The 20314-nt window shown below is 34.2% G+C and overlaps 2 protein-coding genes and 1 long non-coding RNA gene across 10 annotated transcripts; all 3 read left to right on the forward strand.

The window, feature by feature from the left end:
• The first annotated feature begins 1357 nt into the window (after positions 1–1357).
• LOC142161788 (uncharacterized) lies at positions 1358–5721 on the forward strand. 5 transcript variants are annotated; one of them, XR_012707557.1, is made up of 5 exons: positions 1366–1785; positions 3119–3235; positions 4557–4714; positions 4817–4940; positions 5035–5721. XR_012707557.1 is itself a non-coding variant. In XM_075249452.1 (4 exons), exons 1-4 carry the CDS (start codon positions 1609–1611, stop codon positions 5194–5196), a joined length of 621 nt encoding a protein of 206 aa, XP_075105553.1. In that variant the 5' UTR covers positions 1375–1608; the 3' UTR covers positions 5197–5721. The 5 variants fall into 5 exon arrangements, 1 of the variants encoding a protein (XP_075105553.1); XR_012707554.1 differs by lacking the exon at positions 3119–3235 and having other exon boundaries at positions 1375–1785; positions 5035–5315; positions 5384–5721; XR_012707556.1 differs by having other exon boundaries at positions 1358–1785; positions 3119–4714.
• A 2208-nt stretch (positions 5722–7929) lies between these two features.
• Positions 7930–11936, forward strand: LOC142179439 (cullin-1-like). 4 transcript variants are annotated; one of them, XR_012707558.1, is made up of 7 exons: positions 7930–8357; positions 10400–10502; positions 10791–10976; positions 11083–11130; positions 11218–11393; positions 11483–11560; positions 11711–11936. XR_012707558.1 is itself a non-coding variant. In XM_075249453.1 (6 exons), exons 1-6 carry the CDS (start codon positions 8215–8217, stop codon positions 11789–11791), a joined length of 639 nt encoding a protein of 212 aa, XP_075105554.1. In that variant the 5' UTR covers positions 7934–8214; the 3' UTR covers positions 11792–11936. The 4 variants fall into 4 exon arrangements, 2 of the variants coding, with proteins under 2 accessions (XP_075105555.1, XP_075105554.1); XR_012707559.1 differs by lacking the exon at positions 10400–10502 and having other exon boundaries at positions 7930–8391; XM_075249453.1 differs by lacking the exon at positions 11218–11393 and having other exon boundaries at positions 7934–8357.
• Positions 11937–17710: 5774 nt separating this feature from the next.
• LOC142174796 (uncharacterized) lies at positions 17711–19958 on the forward strand. Its single transcript, XR_012703860.1, has 3 exons — positions 17711–17828; positions 18159–18226; positions 19141–19958. It is a non-coding gene; the product is annotated as an uncharacterized LOC142174796 (long non-coding RNA).
• The last annotated feature ends 356 nt before the right edge of the window (positions 19959–20314 follow it).

Raw genomic sequence — 20314 nt, forward strand, 5'->3', positions numbered from 1 at the left:
AACTAATTTTTCTTAAGAGGCGCGTACAAGAAAGTCATGACAGATAATATAAGACTGGAGGGAGAGTATGCAGTGGCATATCTATATTGTCTCTTGTGGGTGCTCAAGCACCCATTATATTTGATAAGTTTTAGTAAATTTGTATAGATAATTATAAAATTATTTAGATAAATATTGAGAGAATACCCACGATTAAATTTTTTTTTCTTTTTCTTTCGGAATTTTTATCGGCAAACACTCATAACTTTAAAATTCTAAATCTGCCACTGAGTATATAAATTGTTGGAAGAACTGAGTTTAAAAGAATTTATTGAAACAGTACGATGTAATGTGAAGAATGAATAAGTTGTAGTAACTTTTAAGAGGCCGTAATGGCGACTGTTAAGGAAATTAAGAGGCGACTGTATTAACTTTTTGAAATAGATGACTGTTCAATATTTTTTTAAAAGATATCTAAGAAAAAATGTGCAAAATTTTAAGAAAATAGATAAATAGAAAACTTGGGATAGGAGAGTGCCACATCAGCACTTATTGTTCATGTTATACATAGTTATATAGATTAAGATCATTAAATAATTGATATGTAAATGGAAAACTTATATGGATTTATGGATCGTATAATTTTTCAATTAATGAAATACTTAGGGTGTGTTTGGTATGAATGAAAATAATTTTTAATTTTTTCATGTTTGGTTAACGTAAATATTTTTCTCACAAACTCAGAGGAAAATGACTTTCCTATCATAATATTTTTTCAAAACTCCTTTTTAACCTTCCTCGTCCTATTCCTCGCCTCCACCCCCTCCACTCAGCCCCAACCCCTACTGCCTATCTTGTCCCCTGGACTCCGACCTACCACCCCTCCCCATCCTTACCCATTTCGTCTTCTTGGATAATCTTAAATATATATATATATATATATATATATATATATATATATATATATATATATATATATATATATATATATATATCTACTACTTAACCAAACACCAAAAAATAAGTAAGAAAATCACTTATTTTCAAAAATATATTTTCCAAGAAAAATATTGTCTCATACCAAACACCAGGGGCAAAGGTACATAGCCTTAAGAGTGGTCAACTGACCATCCTTCGTCGAAAAATTACATTATATATATAGGTAAAATATTAGATTTTAATGGTATATAACATATATTGAACACCCTTTAACGGATATGTTTTTACCTATTTCAAGTTTGAACACTTTAGATGAAATTTCAGGCTTCGCCACTGCCAAACACACGCTTAAAGTTTCTCTTTTTTCTTTTCTATATTAAGGGGCGAAATCTTGCAAGTTGACTTAGAACGATGAGTTCATGACAAGTTGTTCAAATATCATCCACTCTTTTTGGGCACGGTGGCTCCACCATCATCAACCTCTAAGTTCCAAAAATTATAATCTTGTAACTATCAAGAAATTTCAAATTTAGAATCTTCTCCGAACATGCCCAATTATTAATGAGAAGAAGAAAATTCAAAGTTCCCAATTTCTGTATAAATAACTATATATGAAGTATCACTACCTCACACTAGCACCCATCATCATCTCTCTATCAGAATCTTGGGGATTAATATATTGTTGTAAGCATGACCACTGGCAGCGCGAAACCGTTGAGTTTTGTAGAAGGATGGCCTATATTGCAAGAGGAAGCTATCGACAAGCTTATCCACCTTGTAGAAGGCAATAGTTCCAACCAATTCAATTCTGAAGAATACATGCGTATATATACGTATCCTTTTGCATCAAATTCTGGTCTTGTTCGGGTCAGTTTGTAACGCACCTCAAACTATTTTATTGGATATTTTTGAGGTTGAAATTAATTTGATCAAAATATCAAAGTTTTTTTGTCAACAAAAACAACAACAACCCGGTGGGATGTGGGGTCTGGGGGAGGGTAGGATGGTCAACTATTTTTGTCAACAACACATTATAGTTGTATTCATTGTAAAATAATTCTTGATAGCTGCTCAAGATGGAAGACCAATCTCACGTCATAGAATGAGTCATAGTTTCCAATTTCAACCTGTAGAAGAAAACTTTTTCTTGATGATGAATTACAAAAAGGAACTTGTTAACTCTTAATGAAGCAGTATTTGAGGTTATGTAGTTTGTATTCATAGTGCTGAACTATTTTGTATTATGTTGTCTCTGAACTAAAATAGAAATAATTATGTGGAGAAGCTCACCCCAAAAACTAAAGCTTGCTTGAACAACAAGGACTAATGTCTATTTCTGGAGTTACTTTCTTTTTCTCTTTTGTAATTCTTTCTATTTGATTTTTGATTGTACTTGTTCTATCAGTCAAATCGTCCATTCCTACGCGAACTAATTTTCGGTATAGCTTTTGCCATATTTTATCATCTCGTAAATATGAGTCAGAGATATATGGATATATCCATTTCATGTCAAAACAGATTCTTTATTTGTACATCGGCTCTTCTGGCAAATCTGATTATCCCTGTCTTTGTTTATGTCTGGGGTTGACACGAGGTCTGAATATTAAGTATGAATCATAGTTCCAATATTTCTTAATCTATTTCGTGTTCCAAATATTAGAATAAATATCTGACGAAGTAGAACCATCTATATCAAGATGACATACCCATTCTCTGTACTATCAATAGGTTCCATAGCTTTTGGTTTGCTCTGGGTGCCTAGGTATCCACCGTAAGCCTTTCCTCGTTTGAACCTCGCCCTTCACTTTTAAGGCTATGCCATCCTAAGGTGCTGCTAAATGGATGGATCTTATCAACGTCCATGAATGATAAATCATAGATCGAAACTAAATGTAGTGTTGCTATATATCTTGTCTGTTTCACATTAATGTTACAAACATGCTGTTCTATGCAAAGATTCAGTAATTGCTATGAAGAATGTATCTTCAGTGGATTGATTGAGGCTAGAACTGTACATCGATGAACTTTGCGATGTAGAGTGCGTTCATACAAGTCACTTGCTTATAAATGAACTCTTTCCCAATGGCACTCTTTAGCTATAAGAAGTATATGGTTGAGTTTGATGAATTTGTGACGCTATTATACATTGTCTTTGATAGATATGATCTGACTTTCTCAATTGCCCATCCATATTGAATAGGAAGGTGCAGAGAACTTCAATTAATGGATGATCTCCAGAATAGCAGCAAAGTGGCTACCAAAGCAATAAAGAGCCTAAACGTTAGATAGTCGAAGGAAATCCCAATTTCTTTTCTAGGTATTTTTGAATTTCACAAAACTAACATAAAATTACAATTTAATTTCGAGCAACAAATCAGCAAGAACCCAAAAATAAAACAATCATAGTCACATGTAATGGAAAAAAATAGATAGGTTTTGGTTTCTTCTTTTCCTAATTTTCAAAATTTCTGCTGACTAGAAATTGTTCAAATTGGATAAGTATTTGGTTACAAATGTTTGTGAAATTATATATAATTTTATCTTCACTGGCCTTCCTACGTAAGCTCTGTGACCTTTTATCCAAAAACTTCAGTAGAGAGAGCATCAAAGGAACTGAATATAGACATCATCATCTTTGATATTTTATTGCTTCTAACTTGGAAAACAAATGGAGTTAAAAAAGACAAGAAACTAAAAGTATTGCTTTGTTGGTTTAATTTGTATGTAAGAAGTGTACTTATAACCAGTACTTTAAACTTGTATGTGAAGAAAAGAAGATACAAAGGAGAAATATATATAGGGGTTGGATTAAAGAATAGGAAATCCTTTACCAAATGAATTTTAGGTTGGAGCAGATGGTTAACAGACTATTCATATTAGTATTTACCTTTAAGTTTTTCCTTAGTTTTTACTGTAGAAAAAAGTTAAAGAACATCTGAAAATTGTCCTACAACTGCCTATCAATGAGCACAATTATATGTGACAAAAAGGATATTCATTTCGTAGTGGCTTCTCAATCATTTTTGGCTAATACTGTATCCACTCTAGCTGTTTTCGTTATATGTTTTCATTTCTGTATTTTCTGTCCTGATTAAGGTGAAAATTCTTTCTGTTAAGTCGATTCTTGCTTAACCCCATATTTAATACTATTAACGATTCCGCTGCTACTTCCGACATTATAGATTATTGGAAGTCTTATCTAAAGTTTCTCTCAATTACATAACTAAAGTTAAAATGAGTCTTAAGTAGAAATGATTGCCTCCGCAAAGTTAAAATAGGCTCTAAGCAAATTTGTTCAGAGGTGGAACAAACTTTTTTCCCTTTCATGTTATTTGCAGTATTTATTGATCTAATATTCTTCTTTCTGTTTAATGTGCAATAGGTGTTATTTATAGTTAGACAAAGATGAAATTGCTTTCTCATCTATAATTTGGTTATGTAGGATAAACTATACGTAAATATGTATCATTATCTGTCACTTAACTCATGCTACTTACAACTACGGGTGCACAATTTATTTCAACATGCACATTGTTTCACATGCTTTTACCTGGATAAAAATAACAAAAAATCAAGTCAATTTGTCTCTTACCCACTAAGTTTTCCTTCTATTATTACTCTGTGTTAACACTTTGCAGGCGGAAAGTTTTTACGTCGAAGGAGAAATTTCACTACCTGAGCATTTCCAACGATTTTACCTGCTAGGTTGTTCTGAATGTAACCATCTTGTTCGGAGCAAAATAAGAAGGGAGATTCAATGCATAAACTGCAGGCTGCCACGAATGTTAATTCCAAGGTAACAACTACTACTAATAAGGTTATATCATTGACAATATTTGATATTGTATGCCATCTATTGTACCTCAACTAAAATAATTTACAATATACCACATCATAGGTGCCACTTTGAGGTAGAAATTACAGACGAAACTGGCACAATAACAACAACAATGTCTAAAGGCTTGGGCGAAAGAATATTATCAATGACAGCTGAACAGATATATGATATCACCGCTGTTAAGGTACATACACATACAACATTGCAGGTAACATAGGTCAACAAACTTAATATAATACTCTGATATGATATCTATTATTTTTACTATCTGTTTACAGAATGAGTTATTCCCTGTTGCCCATATCAACCAACTACTTGCTGATAAACTATTCAGAATTCAGCTACAAAGGTCATCATCCAGAACACCAGACAAAAATGCAGGTTCTCTGGTTCTTTTGTCATACACTGAAAAACTAACCATGTTTCTACCAGAAGAGTAGTCAACATCTGCGAGTGGTGCCGACAGAATTATAGAAGAAGAGCCAATACTTGTGACTGATGCAAAAGCAACTAAGAAACGGAAAAGGGAATCAAGTACTCTACCAAAGCTACAGTCAAGGTTAGAAACTCAAATGCCATATTTTACGATGTACTAATGTTCTTAAAATGAATATATTCTTTGTACAGATTGTCGAACCAGTGATGTTCGCTCAGACAGTATGCGATGTACAAGCACATTTTGATAACATTTTGCCAGATCATACCGATCTTTTAACAAAGTTTAGATATTTGGCCGCCTTAACAAATTGTTCCACATTTTTTGCGTAGATAGTTGTCAGTAGTATGTGCTTGTGTTTTTTAAGGCAATTGGTATTATTTTTGGATATTGGAGCGGCCTCTAGACGTTGTACATATCAGTTTGTTTATTGACATAAAGAAACTGAATGTAGTGTTGCTATATATCTTGTCTGTTTCACATTAATGTTACAAACATGCTGTTCTATGCAAAGATTCAGTAATTGCTATGAAGAATGTATCTTCAGTGGATTGATTGAGGCTAGAACTGTACATCGATGAACTTTGCGATGTATAGTGCGTTCATACAAGTCACTTGCTTATAAATGAACTCTTTCCCAATGGCACTCTTCAGCTATAAGAAGTATATGGTTGAGTTTGATGAATTTGTGACGCTATTATACATTGTCTTTGATAGATATGATCTGACTTTCTCAATTGCTCACACTCTAATCCAAAGTGTTGGCCCGGGCAAGCCCGGGCTGATCCCATCTAGTGTAATAATAAAGCTGGAAAGCTCCATAATAGCAGAAGATATACAACAGTATTATGCAAAATATATTGTGACCAAAAATAAATTTGAATGGCATTATCTTTTCATGTAATGGCGGTTTCCGACCGCCAGATAATGCAAAACAAAAAGCGCCGTAATAAACCTTCAACAATTACGGCGGTTAAGCCAAAACCGCCATTTTACGTTTGTGGCGCACGAGATTCTGGCGGTTTTAAAAAACGCGTTAGAGCATATTGTGGCGGTTTGGAACCGCCGCTAAACGTCAAATAAACCGCGGCAATAACATTTTTTTGTAATGTAATAACTATCCTTGCAGACTACAAACACCTAAATTATGAATAATTTTGTTCAAATACCAATAAGTCAACTTTGTTTTCTTAAACACTTAAGGTTTGTATACACATTACCCTCCCCAGACCCCACTTTATGGGATTTTACTGGGTAGTTGTTGTTGTTGTTGTTGTTGTTTATTATGTTTTACACAAATACAATTCATAAACACCAAACAACTTCTACCATCTGCCACATAAATTGAGAAAATATTCAATGAAAAAATATTAAACATTAAGACATGAATAAGGGTAAAGTAGTCAAAATTACATCCTAACTAATTTTTCTTAAGAGGCGCGTACAAGAAAGTCATGACAGATAATATAAGACTGGAGGGAGTATATGCAGTGGCATATCTATATTGTCTCTTGTGGGTGCTCAAGCACCCATTATATTTGATAAGTTTTAGTAAATTTGTATAGATAATTATAAAATTATTTAGATAAATATTGAGAGAGTACCCACGATTAAATTTTTTTTTCCTTTTCTTTCGGAATTTTTATCGGCAAACACTCATAACTTTAAAATTCTAAATCTGCTACTGAGTATATGGATTGTTGGAAGAACTGAGTTTAAAAGAATTTATTGAAACAGTACGATGTAATGTGAGGAATGAATAAGTTGTAGTAACTTTTAAGAGGCCGTAATGGCGACTGTTAAGGAAATTAAGAGGCGACTGTATTAACTTTTTGAAATAGATGACTGTTCAATATTTTTTTAAAAGATATCTAAGAAAAAATGTGCAAAATTTTAAGAAAATAGATAAATAGAAAACTTGGGATAGGAGAGTGCCACATCAGCACTTATTGTTCATGTTATACATAGTTATATAGATTAAGATGATTAAATAATTGATATGTAAATGGAAAACTTATATGGATTTATGGATCGTATAATTTTTCAATTAATGAAATACTTAGGGTGTGTTTGGTATGAATGAAAATAATTTTTAATTTTTTCATGTTTGGTTAACGTAAATATTTTGGGAAATATTTTTCTCACAAACTCCGAGGAAAATGACTTTCCTATCATAATATTTTTTCAAAACTCCTTTTTAACCTTCCTCGTCCTATTCCTCGCCTCCACCCCCTCCACTCAGCCCCAACCCCTACTGCCTATCTTGTCCCCTGGACTCCGACCTACCACCCCTCCCCATCCTTACCCATTTCGTCTTCTATAGTGTTTGCTTAAATAATATATATATATATATATATTCTACTACTTAACCAAACATATATATATATTCTACTACTTAACCAAACACCAAAAAATAAGTAAGAAAATCACTTATTTTCAAAAATATATTTTCCAAGAAAAATATTGTCTCATACCAAACACCAGGGGCAAAGGTACATAGCCTTAAGGGTGGTCAACTGACCATCCTTCGTCGAAAAATTACATTGTATATATAGGTAAAATATTAGATTTTAATGGTATATAACATATATTGAACACCCTTTAATGGATATGTTTTTACTTATTTCAAGTTTGAACACTATAGATGAAATTTCAGGCTTCGCCACTGCCAAACACACACTTAAAGTTTCTCTTTTTTCTTTTCTATATTAAGGGGCGAAATCTTGCAAGTGGACTTAGAACGATGAGTTCATGACAAGTTGTTCAAATATCATCCACTCTTTTCGGGCACGGTGGCTCCACCATCATCAACCTCTAAGTTCCAAAAATTATAATCTTGTAACTATCAAGAAATTTCAAATTTAGAATCTTCTCCGAACATGCCCAATTATTAATGAGAAGAAGAAAATTCAAAGTTCCCAATTTCTGTATAAATAACTATATATGAAGTATCACTACCTCACACTAGCACCCATCATCATCTCTCTATCAGAATCTTGGGGATTAATATATTGTTGTAAGCATGACCACTGGCAGCGCGAAACCGTTGAGTTTTGTAGAAGGATGGCCTATATTGCAAGAGGAAGCTATCGACAAGCTTATCCACCTTGTAGAAGGCAATAGTTCCAACCAATTCAATTCTGAAGAATACATGCGTATATATACGTATCCTTTTGCATCAAATTCTGGTCCTGTTCGGGTCAGTTACAAACGCACCTAAAACTATTTTATTGGATATTTTTGAGAAAATTTCAGTTTCCTTTCTAGTCATTTTCCCTTGCATTATTTATTGTTGCAAGAAATATATGCTAAGTGTCCACTTGGCCAAACTGCCAAAAACTATTTATTTTGATAAATATTTTTTTTTCAAAAGTGCTTTATCCAAAAGTATTTTTAAAAAAACAAAAAAAAATGTGTGTGTTTGGCCAATTTATTTAAGAAGTACTTTTTGCAACATTTGATATAAATAAATTATATTTGGTAGATCTTTCTAAAAAGTTTCTTTGAGTGTCAAGTAACCAAAAAGGATAGCACCAAGGTCTTATAATTATTTTAAAGAGAAAAATGAGCTTAAATATTTATCTTGAAACACTTTTATTATTTTTTATTTTATTTCATTAAAATATAAAATATAAGTAATTTTACGCTTGAACTAGAAATAATTTTAAATATATTGTAAGACACCAAATTCTTATAATTATTGTTTACATGATGATTTGAATAATAAAAATACATCATTCAGTATATATTAGAAATCTATTCTATAAATTACTACTCTATTAATAATCCATCATAAGTAAAGTCACTCACACATGATAATCTTTCCCAGTAATTTCAGCTCTAATTCTATCACACAATGCCTCCATATTAGTAGAAGACTTGCCTTGTATTTCTAAAAGAAAACCAAAGGTCCTTCTCCTTCCTCAATCTCTGCAGTAATGTCCTCATTAGCATAATAGTTGAATTCCTTATTGGTAGAAGAATATCGTCGGATGAAATTTTATATAGTTATGGTAGCTGTAACAAGATGTTATGAGAGTCAAACTTGAAAGACGTCATCGAGCGTAAAATAGAAATAATTTTAAATATATATAAAAAAAATATTGTTTTCGTAACAAAATACTTAAGAATGTTTAAATTCAAATTCAAAAAGAATAACTGATTATTAATAATACATAATGCATAACTTTTTTTAAAATTTCAATTAAAAAAACTAACTATTACCTAACCTAACTAACTTTGTCCTAAATTGCCAAGTGGCCTATTGTGAGGCTGCCACTTGGCTTAATGTGGAGGCTTTTTCTTCTTCTTTTCAATAATATATAGATTATGCGATGCAATTATATATTTAATGCTTATATTTGTAGGTAATTTTCACAAATTAGATTTGATAAGTGTTTTACAGATTCGGAAATTAATAGACCATAAGAGAAAAAATTATAAATAAATATTTGTAAGAAGAGAATTAATTATCCAAAAAAGGATGTAGATAATTTGCTTTAGTGTGAAAAAAAGAAGAAGATAATTTGAAAAGTTACAAGACATTACACAAAGAAAAAATCAAAAACATTAAAAGTCAATAAAGAATTTGGAAAGTTACAATATGATTCATGTATATGATATCTTTAAATTTAAAAGAATAGTAGAAACTGGACACAAAAATGAAAAGAAAAATTAAATCAGTAAGGAATAATTTAGAAAATATAAATTTATAGTGAGGATAGTTTTGTCCTAAATAAATTAATATTCTGCTTCTATTTCTGCTTCTTGGAAGAAGCTAGAATTTTCTGCTTCTTCCCAAAAGCAGAAAAACTGCTTCTGCTGCTGGCCCAAAAGTATTTCTCCCTCTTGGCCAAACAACTTAAATTTTAAAAAAGTACTTTTTGGAGGAAAAAGATACTTGTGGCCTCTAAGAAGCTTGGCCAAACAGGCTCTAAATCTTCCTCTTTATTGTGCATGTCCATTTACAAAAAAAAAAAATGCTATAAATTTATTGACGACTAAGTTTAATAAATGCAGCACTGATTGATCAATCACTCTGTCAACTTTCTTAAGTAACATTATTAGTATTGTTGTAGTTATACTTTATGGACTATTGTTATTAGTACTAATGTTTATTACTATAAATTTAGCACTTCTTGTCTTTGTAGTTTGCTGTTATTACTATTTCCAGTTTGGAATTTGTATATCCTGATTGTAATATCCAGAACAATATACAACATGTGTGACAAAAATAATCGAGCTGGTCCTGAAGCTCTGAAACTATACTCTCAGTATAAGAAAACAATCGAAGATTATGTCTCCTCCAAGGCAAGAATTCTTTTTGGATTTTTTACATGCTTGTTATTCGCTTGTTAGCGATCACTCTATTAGTACTTCTTTTCAGTTTTCTTGATATGATCTCTGTTCAGGGGCAGAGCTAGAAGCCGAAGTACGGGTTTGGCCATACCCAGTAGCTTTCGTACAAATTCTCTTTTTGTATTAAGAAATTCTAGAAAAAATTAAATTCAGAATCCAGTTACTAATATCTGATATTGCTACCTAAAAGTTAGAACTCATAAAGTTTAAATCCTGACTCCGCTTCTATCTCTGTTCCAGGTACTTCCATCGATCCAGGGAAAGGAAGACGCAATCTTGTTACAGGAACTACTTAAAAGGTGGAATAATCATAAAACCATGACTTGGTGGCTTTTAAGGTTCTTTTATTACCTTGAGAGATGCTTGATACCTAAAACGAGGCTCCCTACTATTCAGGAAACTAGCTATTTGGTTTTCTATGAATTGGTTAGTTACAGTTTTCAAATCATTGGATCAGTTAAATTCTTGTTGACGAATAACGACTGTTTTTTCCATGTAAAAAAGAATAATGACTGTTCCATATATGCTGTAGGTCTATGGCGAAATGAATGATCGAGTGAGAGATGCTGTGATATCTTTGGTAAGTTTACTAATAAGTCTAAAGGACCTTAAGCTGATCTCTGAATTTTTCATTAGTTTCTTTGATTTACTTGTGATCATGATATAGATTGATAAGGAACGCGAAGGAGAGCAAATAGATCAGGCCTTAGTGAAAAATGTTTTGAATATATATGTGGAGATGGATGAAGACTCTATGAAGTATTACGCGAAAGACTTTGAAGAATCGATGCTGAATGATACTACTATATTTTACGCAAATCTTATGAGGATTACATGTTGAAGGTTCCGATTAATAGCTTGCTTTGCATATTGCATATAGCATAAACTACATAGTACCATATATGTCAAATGTTGGTTTACACTTCATGCAGGTCGAGGAATGCTTAAAGAATGAGGAAGCGAGGAGTCAGAGTTATTTAAGATACGGAACCAAACATAAGCTATTGGGGGTTTGTTGGCTACATTGTTGTATTTTTTAAATTCTGATGCCTATTGCAGAATTAGTAGATGTTGTCTTTTGTATGAAGGGGTTCTTGTGATTGATCATGATCAGATTTTATATATTTTGTTGATAACTTGTGTACTGACTCTAAATGCAGGTTGTAGAATATGAGTTACTTACTGTACATGCAAGCAAACTGGAAGAAAAGAAACAAATCAATCTTGCAGCTGATGCTTAGAAAATGAACACATTTGAGAACATTGTGCAAGTTTGTCCCTTCTTGTATTACTAATTGGGACGTGCCTTTATGTGATTTGAGTGCGAGTACTATTTGATCAAAGTTTTAATTGTTGATTTTCATCAAATAAAACCATATATTGTACTTATTTGCTTTTCTTGTTACTTGTATGCTTTGGAGAGTGAACGTATTTGTATAAAGAAAGCAAATCATCGACAACGTCACCCTTTTCATATGCATAATCGTAGGTTTTAGGTAGCAAACACTACTAGAAATCTGGTAAAAAGCGACCACAAAAAGCGACCAAAGTTGGTCGCTTATAGGCCTAAAAGCGACCAAAAAGCGATCAAACATGCCTGGTCGCAATATTGTTGGTCCCTAATTAGCGACCAACTTTGGTCTCTAAGGTAAAAGGACCAAATATTCCGGGTAAAGACTATAGCGACCAACTTTGGTTGCTTTATTATTTTAATAATATAATTTTGGCGACCAAAGTTGGTCTCTAAATGTAAAATACGTTATTTATTTATTTATTATTAATCATAAAAAAAAGCGATCAACTTTGGTCTCTAATCCAAATATTATATTTTAAAATCTAAAAAATAGAGACCAAGATTGGTCGCTTTTTTATTAATTTTTTTATTTTTTTTAAAAAAGAAGCGACCATAGTTGGTCGCTAACTTCAAGAAATAATTTTTTTTAATTATAAGGGACCAACTTTGGTCGCTATATTTCAAGAAATTATTATTTTTTAAATAGAATAGCGACCAAAGTTGGTCGCTTTTGAGAAATCTGGGTTAAATAGCGACCAAGGTTGGTCGCTATTGCCCAGAAAATTGTTTTTTAAGGGAAAAGCGACCAATTAGCGACCAAAGTTGGTCGCTTTTCTTGGTAAATTTTTGCCAGAAAATGCCTGTTTTGGCAGCTACACCACCTGCCAGCTTACCAAAAATCCTAAACATGCATTTTATGCCAACAACAACAACAACAACAATAAACAACAACAACAACAACAACAACAATAAAAACAACAAAGTATAAAGTTCAATAGAACTAACACATTAAGCTAACAAAACTAAGTTAACACTTATTACAAGCCCATTCGAATACTGGTTCTATTGTCTAGTTCAAAGTATATAAAGTACTCAAGGAGTGTTCTTTCAGCATCCTCATCCAAAAGTTGGATTGCCTCGCCCCACTCATTAGGTGGCTGACTGCGTATGAACTCCCCCACATCAGCTATGAAGCGAACCTATAAGAAAAATTATATTGAATTAGTATTTCAAAATTTATATAAAAGTAAATCAAAATACTTAATGAAAAGTAAAAAACTTACATGTATAGTCGAGGCTCGACCCTCGACCCACCTTTCTGGATCAGTCTCTTTCTTCTTCTTTACAATACGAGTCTCATTGAATAACTCATCTTACTTCATTGGCATCATAAAGTTGTCTGGTGGCTTTGGTGATTATCCTCGTGGTACTATTACTCGGGATGAACTTAGATACAGAGAGTAACTTGGATATAGTACCCGACATGGTGTGTCTTTGATCAATTGTTATTCTCATTAGCGACAACGATGATGAGAAGGCAATGACATGTGTTTCAAACAGTGATGGTGTAGGTAAGAATTTAACATTTCCTAAGCAGATAAAAGAAGAGGTTATAGAGGAATTTTCTACTTCCTCTTGGAAAATGATGTAGAGAATTCCTCTATAACCTTTTCTTTTATCAATTTAGGAAATGTTAAATTCTTACCTACACCATCACTGTTTGAAACACATGCCATTGCCTTCTCATCATCATTGTCGCTAATGAGAACAACAATTAAAGGCACACTATGCCAGGTGATCACGCCCAACTATGCCTTATAAAAAGGACAATGCGGACGTTGCAAATATAACCTGAGTATTCCGCCCAGGGTCGAATCCACAGAGAATTAACCTATCAATCACAATCTTTAGAACTACTAAACTCTTGAGAACCAACTTCCCCAGACGTTTGAATCACCGTTGATGGTTTCTTTACTAACTAAGATTGCAAGTAAATAACGAGCTGTAAACTAAAATGCTAAGGTTGTAAACAATAATGAGAAAATGCTAAGGTAATGACTTCCCCTATCGATGGAATCCCTTCTGTTTATGCTTGATACAAATTGACCAACACACCTCTATCAATCATGAACACTTTTCTTACCGTAAAACTCTCCCGAGTAATCACAGTAATATACTATTGCACTCTCCCGAGATATACTAGCTAGCTTTAATTAATACAGTTCACTTAAGATTGCACTCAAGGCTTCGTTATCCCTAATCCCGCCTTTAAACCTGCAGTTATAGATCCCTCTTATACTTTGGGAGTAGTGTTGTTAAACAATAACCTAAATATGCACTCTCTCCCGAGTTATGCACACTAAATAGGCACAGCTAATTGAGGATCCTGTCAATTAACTACAACAAGAACATAGTTGAACAAATAAAGATTGAAACTAGCAATTTGTATTCACATAAACAAGAAGTTCATCCCCAATAGGTTCCATCAAAACCTTAGACAAAGGATTTAGCTACTCATAACTATGGGTAAACAAACTAAGATAAGATTCATCATAAACTAGCAATAAAAATCAAAAAAAAAAAGAAAGATGTTTTGGGTGATCTCTCACAATTGTTCTTCTTTCCAAAAATACTCTCCAAAACAATACATGCCTCTCTTGGGTGGAGTCTAGTATTTAAAATAGGGTTTTGGGCTAAAAATCCCGCGTTTTGCACTTTAGTCCCTGAACTTCCTCGCGCCTGCCGCGGTTCTGCCGCGGTCGCGGTGGAACCGCGACCAAACATCTCCTCTGAATCTCCTTCTGTCCGCGAACAGTCTTCACCGCGGTTCTGCCGTGGTCGCGGTGGAACCGCGGCAGAATCATTTCTCTGATTCTTCAGCCTGTTTTGCGTGGTTCACTTGGGATATTTCACGAATGGCCTCTCTTTCTTCAATTTTTGACTCCAAAAGTACTCCCTAGCCTTCCCTAGTCATATATAACCTGCAAGTCATGAAAAGCACTAATAAGAGCATTTTGTTATCACTTTTATTATCAAAACTATGCAAGAAGGCGGTTATTTAGGGTCTGAATATAGTTAAATTCACCTATTATCACCAGGTACTGTGTCTAAGTTATTCTTTGTGGAAGTTGCATTGCATGTCTAATAAAGTCATCAACCCCTTCTACAAAATCCTCCGGCAATCCTAAATTTCAATTCATATCCACAAAAGTTCAATTCATATTCTAAAGGCTCAATTCATATCCTAAAAGTTCAATTCATACACAAAAATTTCAATTCATATCCTAAAAGTTCAATTCATACACAAAAATTTCAATTCATATCCTAAAGGTTCAACTCATATCCACAAAAGTTCAAGTCATATCCTAAAATTTTAATTTATAAACTAAAATTCCAATACATAAACTAAAAGTCCAATTCATATCCTAAAGATTCAATTCATATCCTAAAGATTCAACTCATATCCACAAAATTTCAAGTCATATCCTAAAATTTTAATTTATAAACTAAAATTCCAATACATAAACTAATATCCTAAAGGTTCAATTCATATCCTAAAGGTTCAACTCATATCCACAAAATTTCAAGTCATATCCTAAAATTTCAATTTATAAACTAAAATTCCAATACATAAACTAATATCCTAAAGGTTCAATTTCATATCCTAAAGGTTCAACTCATATCCACAAAAGTTCAAGTCATATCCTAAAATTTCAATTTATAAACTAAAATTCCAATACATAAACTAATATCCTAAAGGTTCAACTCATATCCACAAAAGTTCAAGTCATATCCTAAAATTTTAATTTATAAACTAAAATTCCCATATATAAACTAAAAGTCCAATTCATATCCTAAAGGTTCAATTCATATCCTAAAGGTTCAACTCATATCCACAAAAGTTCAAGTCATATCCTAAAATTTCAATTTATAAACTAAAATTCCAATACATAAACTAAAAGTCCAATTCATATCCTAAATGTTCAATTCATATCCTAAAGGTTCAACTTATATCTACAAAAGTTCAAGTCATATCCTAAAATTTCAATTTATAAACTAAAATTCCAATACATAAACTAATATCCTAAAGGTTCAATTTCATATCCTAAAGGTTCAACTCATATCCACAAATGTTCAAGTCATATCCTAAAATTTCAATTTATAAACTAAAATTCCAATACATAAACTAATATCCTAAAGGTTCAATTCATATCCTAAATGTTCAACTCATATCCACAAAAATTCAAGTCATATTCTAAATTTTTAATTTATTGTAACGACCCGATCGGTTGTTTTGAGCTCCGGCGCGTCATTCAGCAGTTTGAGGCCATGAGCAGCTTCATCTCAGGTATATTGACTTGAGTGTATGGTCAAAATTAAAATTCAGGAAGTTTGGAGTCAAATCTAAATGGAAATTCTCATTTTGAAAGCTTAAAATTGAAGAAATGAACTAGGATTGGAATTTTGAGTAAAAGACCTCGGAATTGGGATCCGAAGGTTCCAACAGGTTTGTATGATGATTTCGGACTTGGGCGTATGCCCGGATCGGGTTTTGGATAACCCGGGAGCGTTTTGGCGCCTATTGTGGAAGATAGCATTTTAGAAGAAATTGCATCAGTTTGGCTTAAAATGCATTTCAGTGTTATTGATGTCCGTTTGGAATTTCGAGACTAGGAGTAGCTCCGTATGGTGATTCTGGATTTGGGAACGCGATCGGAAGTGAATTCGGATGTCCGTAGGTCATTTTGGAGCCGTTTGGCTAAATATAGAAATTTGAAGGTTTTTGAGAAAATTCGATCGGAAGTGGAAATTTTGATATCGGGGTCGGAATGCGATTCCGAAAGTTGGGGCAAGTCCATAATGTCGAATGTGACTTGTGTGCAAAATTTGAAGTCATTCCTGAATGATTTTGGTAAGGTTTGAGACACTTAGTCTCTTTTAAGGAAGCTTAAGTTGGAAAAGTCAACCGGATATTGACTTATGTGTTAGAGCGCTCGAAATGTGAATTTTATGGTTTGGATAGCTTTGTTAGGTGATTTGGGACTTAGGAGTGTGTCCGGAATATTTTTGTGATGACCGGTGTAGAATTAAGCTTGAATAGGCAATTAGTATTTTGGCGAATTTCGGTTGATAGGTAAGATTTTGATCCGAGGCTCGGAATGGAATTCCGAGAGTTGCTGTAGCTTTGTTATGTCATTTTGGACTTGTCTGCAAAATTTGAGATCATTCGGACTAGTTTTGACGTGTTTCGACATCGGATGTGAAAATTTGAAGTTTCAAAGTTCATAGGCTTGAATCCGAGGTGAATTTAATATTTTTGCGTTGTTTTTGGTGATTCGAAGGAACAACTAAGTTTGTGTCATATTATTGGACTTGTTAGTATACTTTGTTGGGATCCCATGAGGCTCGGACAAATTTTGGAAGAGTTTTTGGAAGATTTTTGCCGTTTTGAGCATAAATGTAATGATCTAAAGGTTTATTTTTAGTTCTAGAGATCCAAATTTGATTCCGAGACTTCCTGAATTTTGATAATGAATTATAGGACTGATCTGAAAATTTTGGTCTAATTTCATCAAGTCGCGATTGGGTTTTTGACGCGAATTATGAGTAATTGTTTAACGAGCGAAATGGATATCGCACTGGGCAAATGAGCTCCGAATTGAGTTTCGATTGAAAGGTTGTGTTAGTATTATTATTTGTGACTCATAGGAACAAGAATTTTCTAATTCCGAGTTCGTATGATGGAGTTAGAGCCATTTTAGTGAAAAATGGCTGTGCTGCAATTTAAATTGGCTGCTGGTGTATTTTTTTAGCAGCAGTGAACAGTAACCCGCGCGTGAACAGTACCGCGCGGGTGAACAGTAATTCCGAAAATCTGGGCAGTGAGTTTATATCCGATTTTGGGTCATTTTTCCACCATTTTCAGTCATTTTGAGAGCTTTTGGACGGGGATTGAAGGGAGTTTCAACTGAGATCGATTGGAGGTAAGTTTTATGAGTTAAATACATGATTTTATTGAAGAATCATCCTTGAAATCCATGAAAACATAGCCAAATTATAAGAAATTAGGGCTTGAGATTGAAATTCTAAAATGAAGATTTGAGGGTTCATTTGAACTCCGATTTTGGTAAATTTTATATGTACGGACTCGTGGCAAGACAAGGAATCCGGTGATGTGACTTTCGTAATTTTTCGAGAAGTGGGCCCGGGGCTCGGGTTTTGCAAATTTCGTAATTTTCGATATTTTTCGAGTCTTTTCGATTGGGTTATATTCCCTTAGCCTGTTGTAATATATTCCTTGTGGTTTTGGCAAGATTCGACGCGCGAGGAGGTCGAATCGAAAGGAAAGGGCATCGCGGAGTAGACTTTTGGCCGTCTTGAGGTGAGTAATAGATGTAAATGCTGTTCTGAGGGTTTGAAACCCCGGACTTTCACATTGTAACGCTATATTGAGGCGTGACACGCACTCCATGGCGAGTGCGGGGTCGGATACTATTGGGGATTGTGACTTGGTCCTTCCCGTGTGATATTTATACTATACTGGTGATTGATACACATACTTCATTGATATTACTGGGCTTGATGCCATGTTTGGGGCCTTGTGCCGATTTGTAAAATCCTTCGAGGATTGATATTACTGCTTAGCATGATTTGCATATCATTTAATTTCAGTCCAAGGTTTTAAATGCTGTTTTGCAAACTCAGCCATAATTCTAAGTGTTGAAACTTAAATGATATTTTTAAATGCATTCCGGGCTGGAACTTCTGTTTTGTAAATGCCCAAGGGGCTTATTATATTATTTCTTGGACTGATTATAAAGTGACTTGAAACAGTGGTAACAATGACGCTGTGTGATATACTTGAAACAGTGGTAACAATGACACAAGATGATATACTTGAACAGTGGTAACAATGGCACTGTATGATATAAATTGGTCAGGTAACAATGGCTGACCGGTCAGGTAACAATGACTGACCAAGATATTGCGCTTGGGCTGTAGGAGCCCCTCCGGAGTCTATACACACCCCCAGTGAGCGCCGTCGACGATAAATAAATATGGATGGCTCGGGCTGCACGCCACAGTGGGTACTGGAATGTACCATCATATGCATTGCATTGCATTCATGTATTTCTATTTATACCCTTATTTAGCTGCTCAGTTCCACATGTTGCTGTATATTTGAATTTTAGCTTACTTTGTGTATTTACTGGATTTTCTTATCTTCGGACTGTAGTTACTTTTATTACTCACTGGGTCGGAGTACTCACTTTACTCTCTGCACCTTGTGTGCAGATCCAAAGCAGTCTCAGGATCAGTAGATCCAGTTGATCAGCAGATCCAGCTTCTGGGAGTATCGAGGTAGCACGGCGTTCGCATCCATTGATCTTCTCCCTCCTATCCTATCTCTTTATTTCCGCATTATCAGACTTTGGATATACCATGTATTAGGATGATATTCTGTATTCTAGAGGCTCAGATTCGTGACACCGGGTCCTAGTGAGATTATATTATGTATTTTGTTAAATTCTTTATTACTTTAATCTTGCTTAATTGATATTTCTTTCCGCTATTTTTGATAAATTGGGTTAAGTGTTGAATAATGGTCGGGCTTGCCTAGTAGTGTGCTGGGCGCCATCACGACCCGGATTTGGGTCGTGACAAAGTTGGTATCAGAGCCTAGGTTACTTGGTCTCACGAGTCATGAGCCGGTTTAGTAGAGTCTCGCGGATCGGTACGGAGACGTCTGTACTTATCCTCGGGAGGCTGCAAAACCTTTAGGAAAACTTCACCCTCTTGAATTCTTATCGTGCGTCCTTGATTCAGCTTGAAAAGAAACTTTTGAAATTCCTTCTGCGTGATCGTATGCACCAACGGGCGCTCAGTATCAGATGTGTCTCGATGGCTTTGATTCCCCGATCGAGGGGCGAGGTGTAATCTCTGTGAGTTTGAAGTTAGACTAGTCTGGAGGACTTGAGGCCAAATCTTTGCCAATGGCTTGAGCACCGAGGTGCTGATTTTGTGAGCAAGTGTTTTGAACTCATATGTTCATTATTGTCCTTGTTAGCCGGAATGGCGGTTGGATATCCACATAATGAGTATGTTAGTGTTGCGAGGTGTATTTGTACGACTTAGTAGTGGCGAAGAAGCCTACTGGATAGTAGATAAACTGTTAAGTGATTCGTTTCTTATTGTGATATGTTGAGTAGCCCGAGTTATGGGCGCGTGAAGAATATTTTTCGTGTCTCCTAGTTAGATAAGTCTGGGAGCTGAGATCGCTTCCGTAAATGTATTATGACGAAATCGTTGAGTCAAGGAAACCACCTTGAAGGTCGAAAATGTTAAAGAAAGAATATGTTCCTACTTGGTTGAATAGCCCAATAATGGAGAGTTGAAGGGTATTTTCTATGTGTTATGATTCAAATAGGTGCAACGCGTGTCCATGTATCAATTTAGATTTATGTAATTG

The sequence above is a fragment of the Nicotiana tabacum genome, chromosome 3 (assembly GCF_000715075.1).
Source record: "Nicotiana tabacum cultivar K326 chromosome 3, ASM71507v2, whole genome shotgun sequence".
In the NCBI taxonomy this organism is placed as follows: domain Eukaryota; kingdom Viridiplantae; phylum Streptophyta; class Magnoliopsida; order Solanales; family Solanaceae; genus Nicotiana; species Nicotiana tabacum.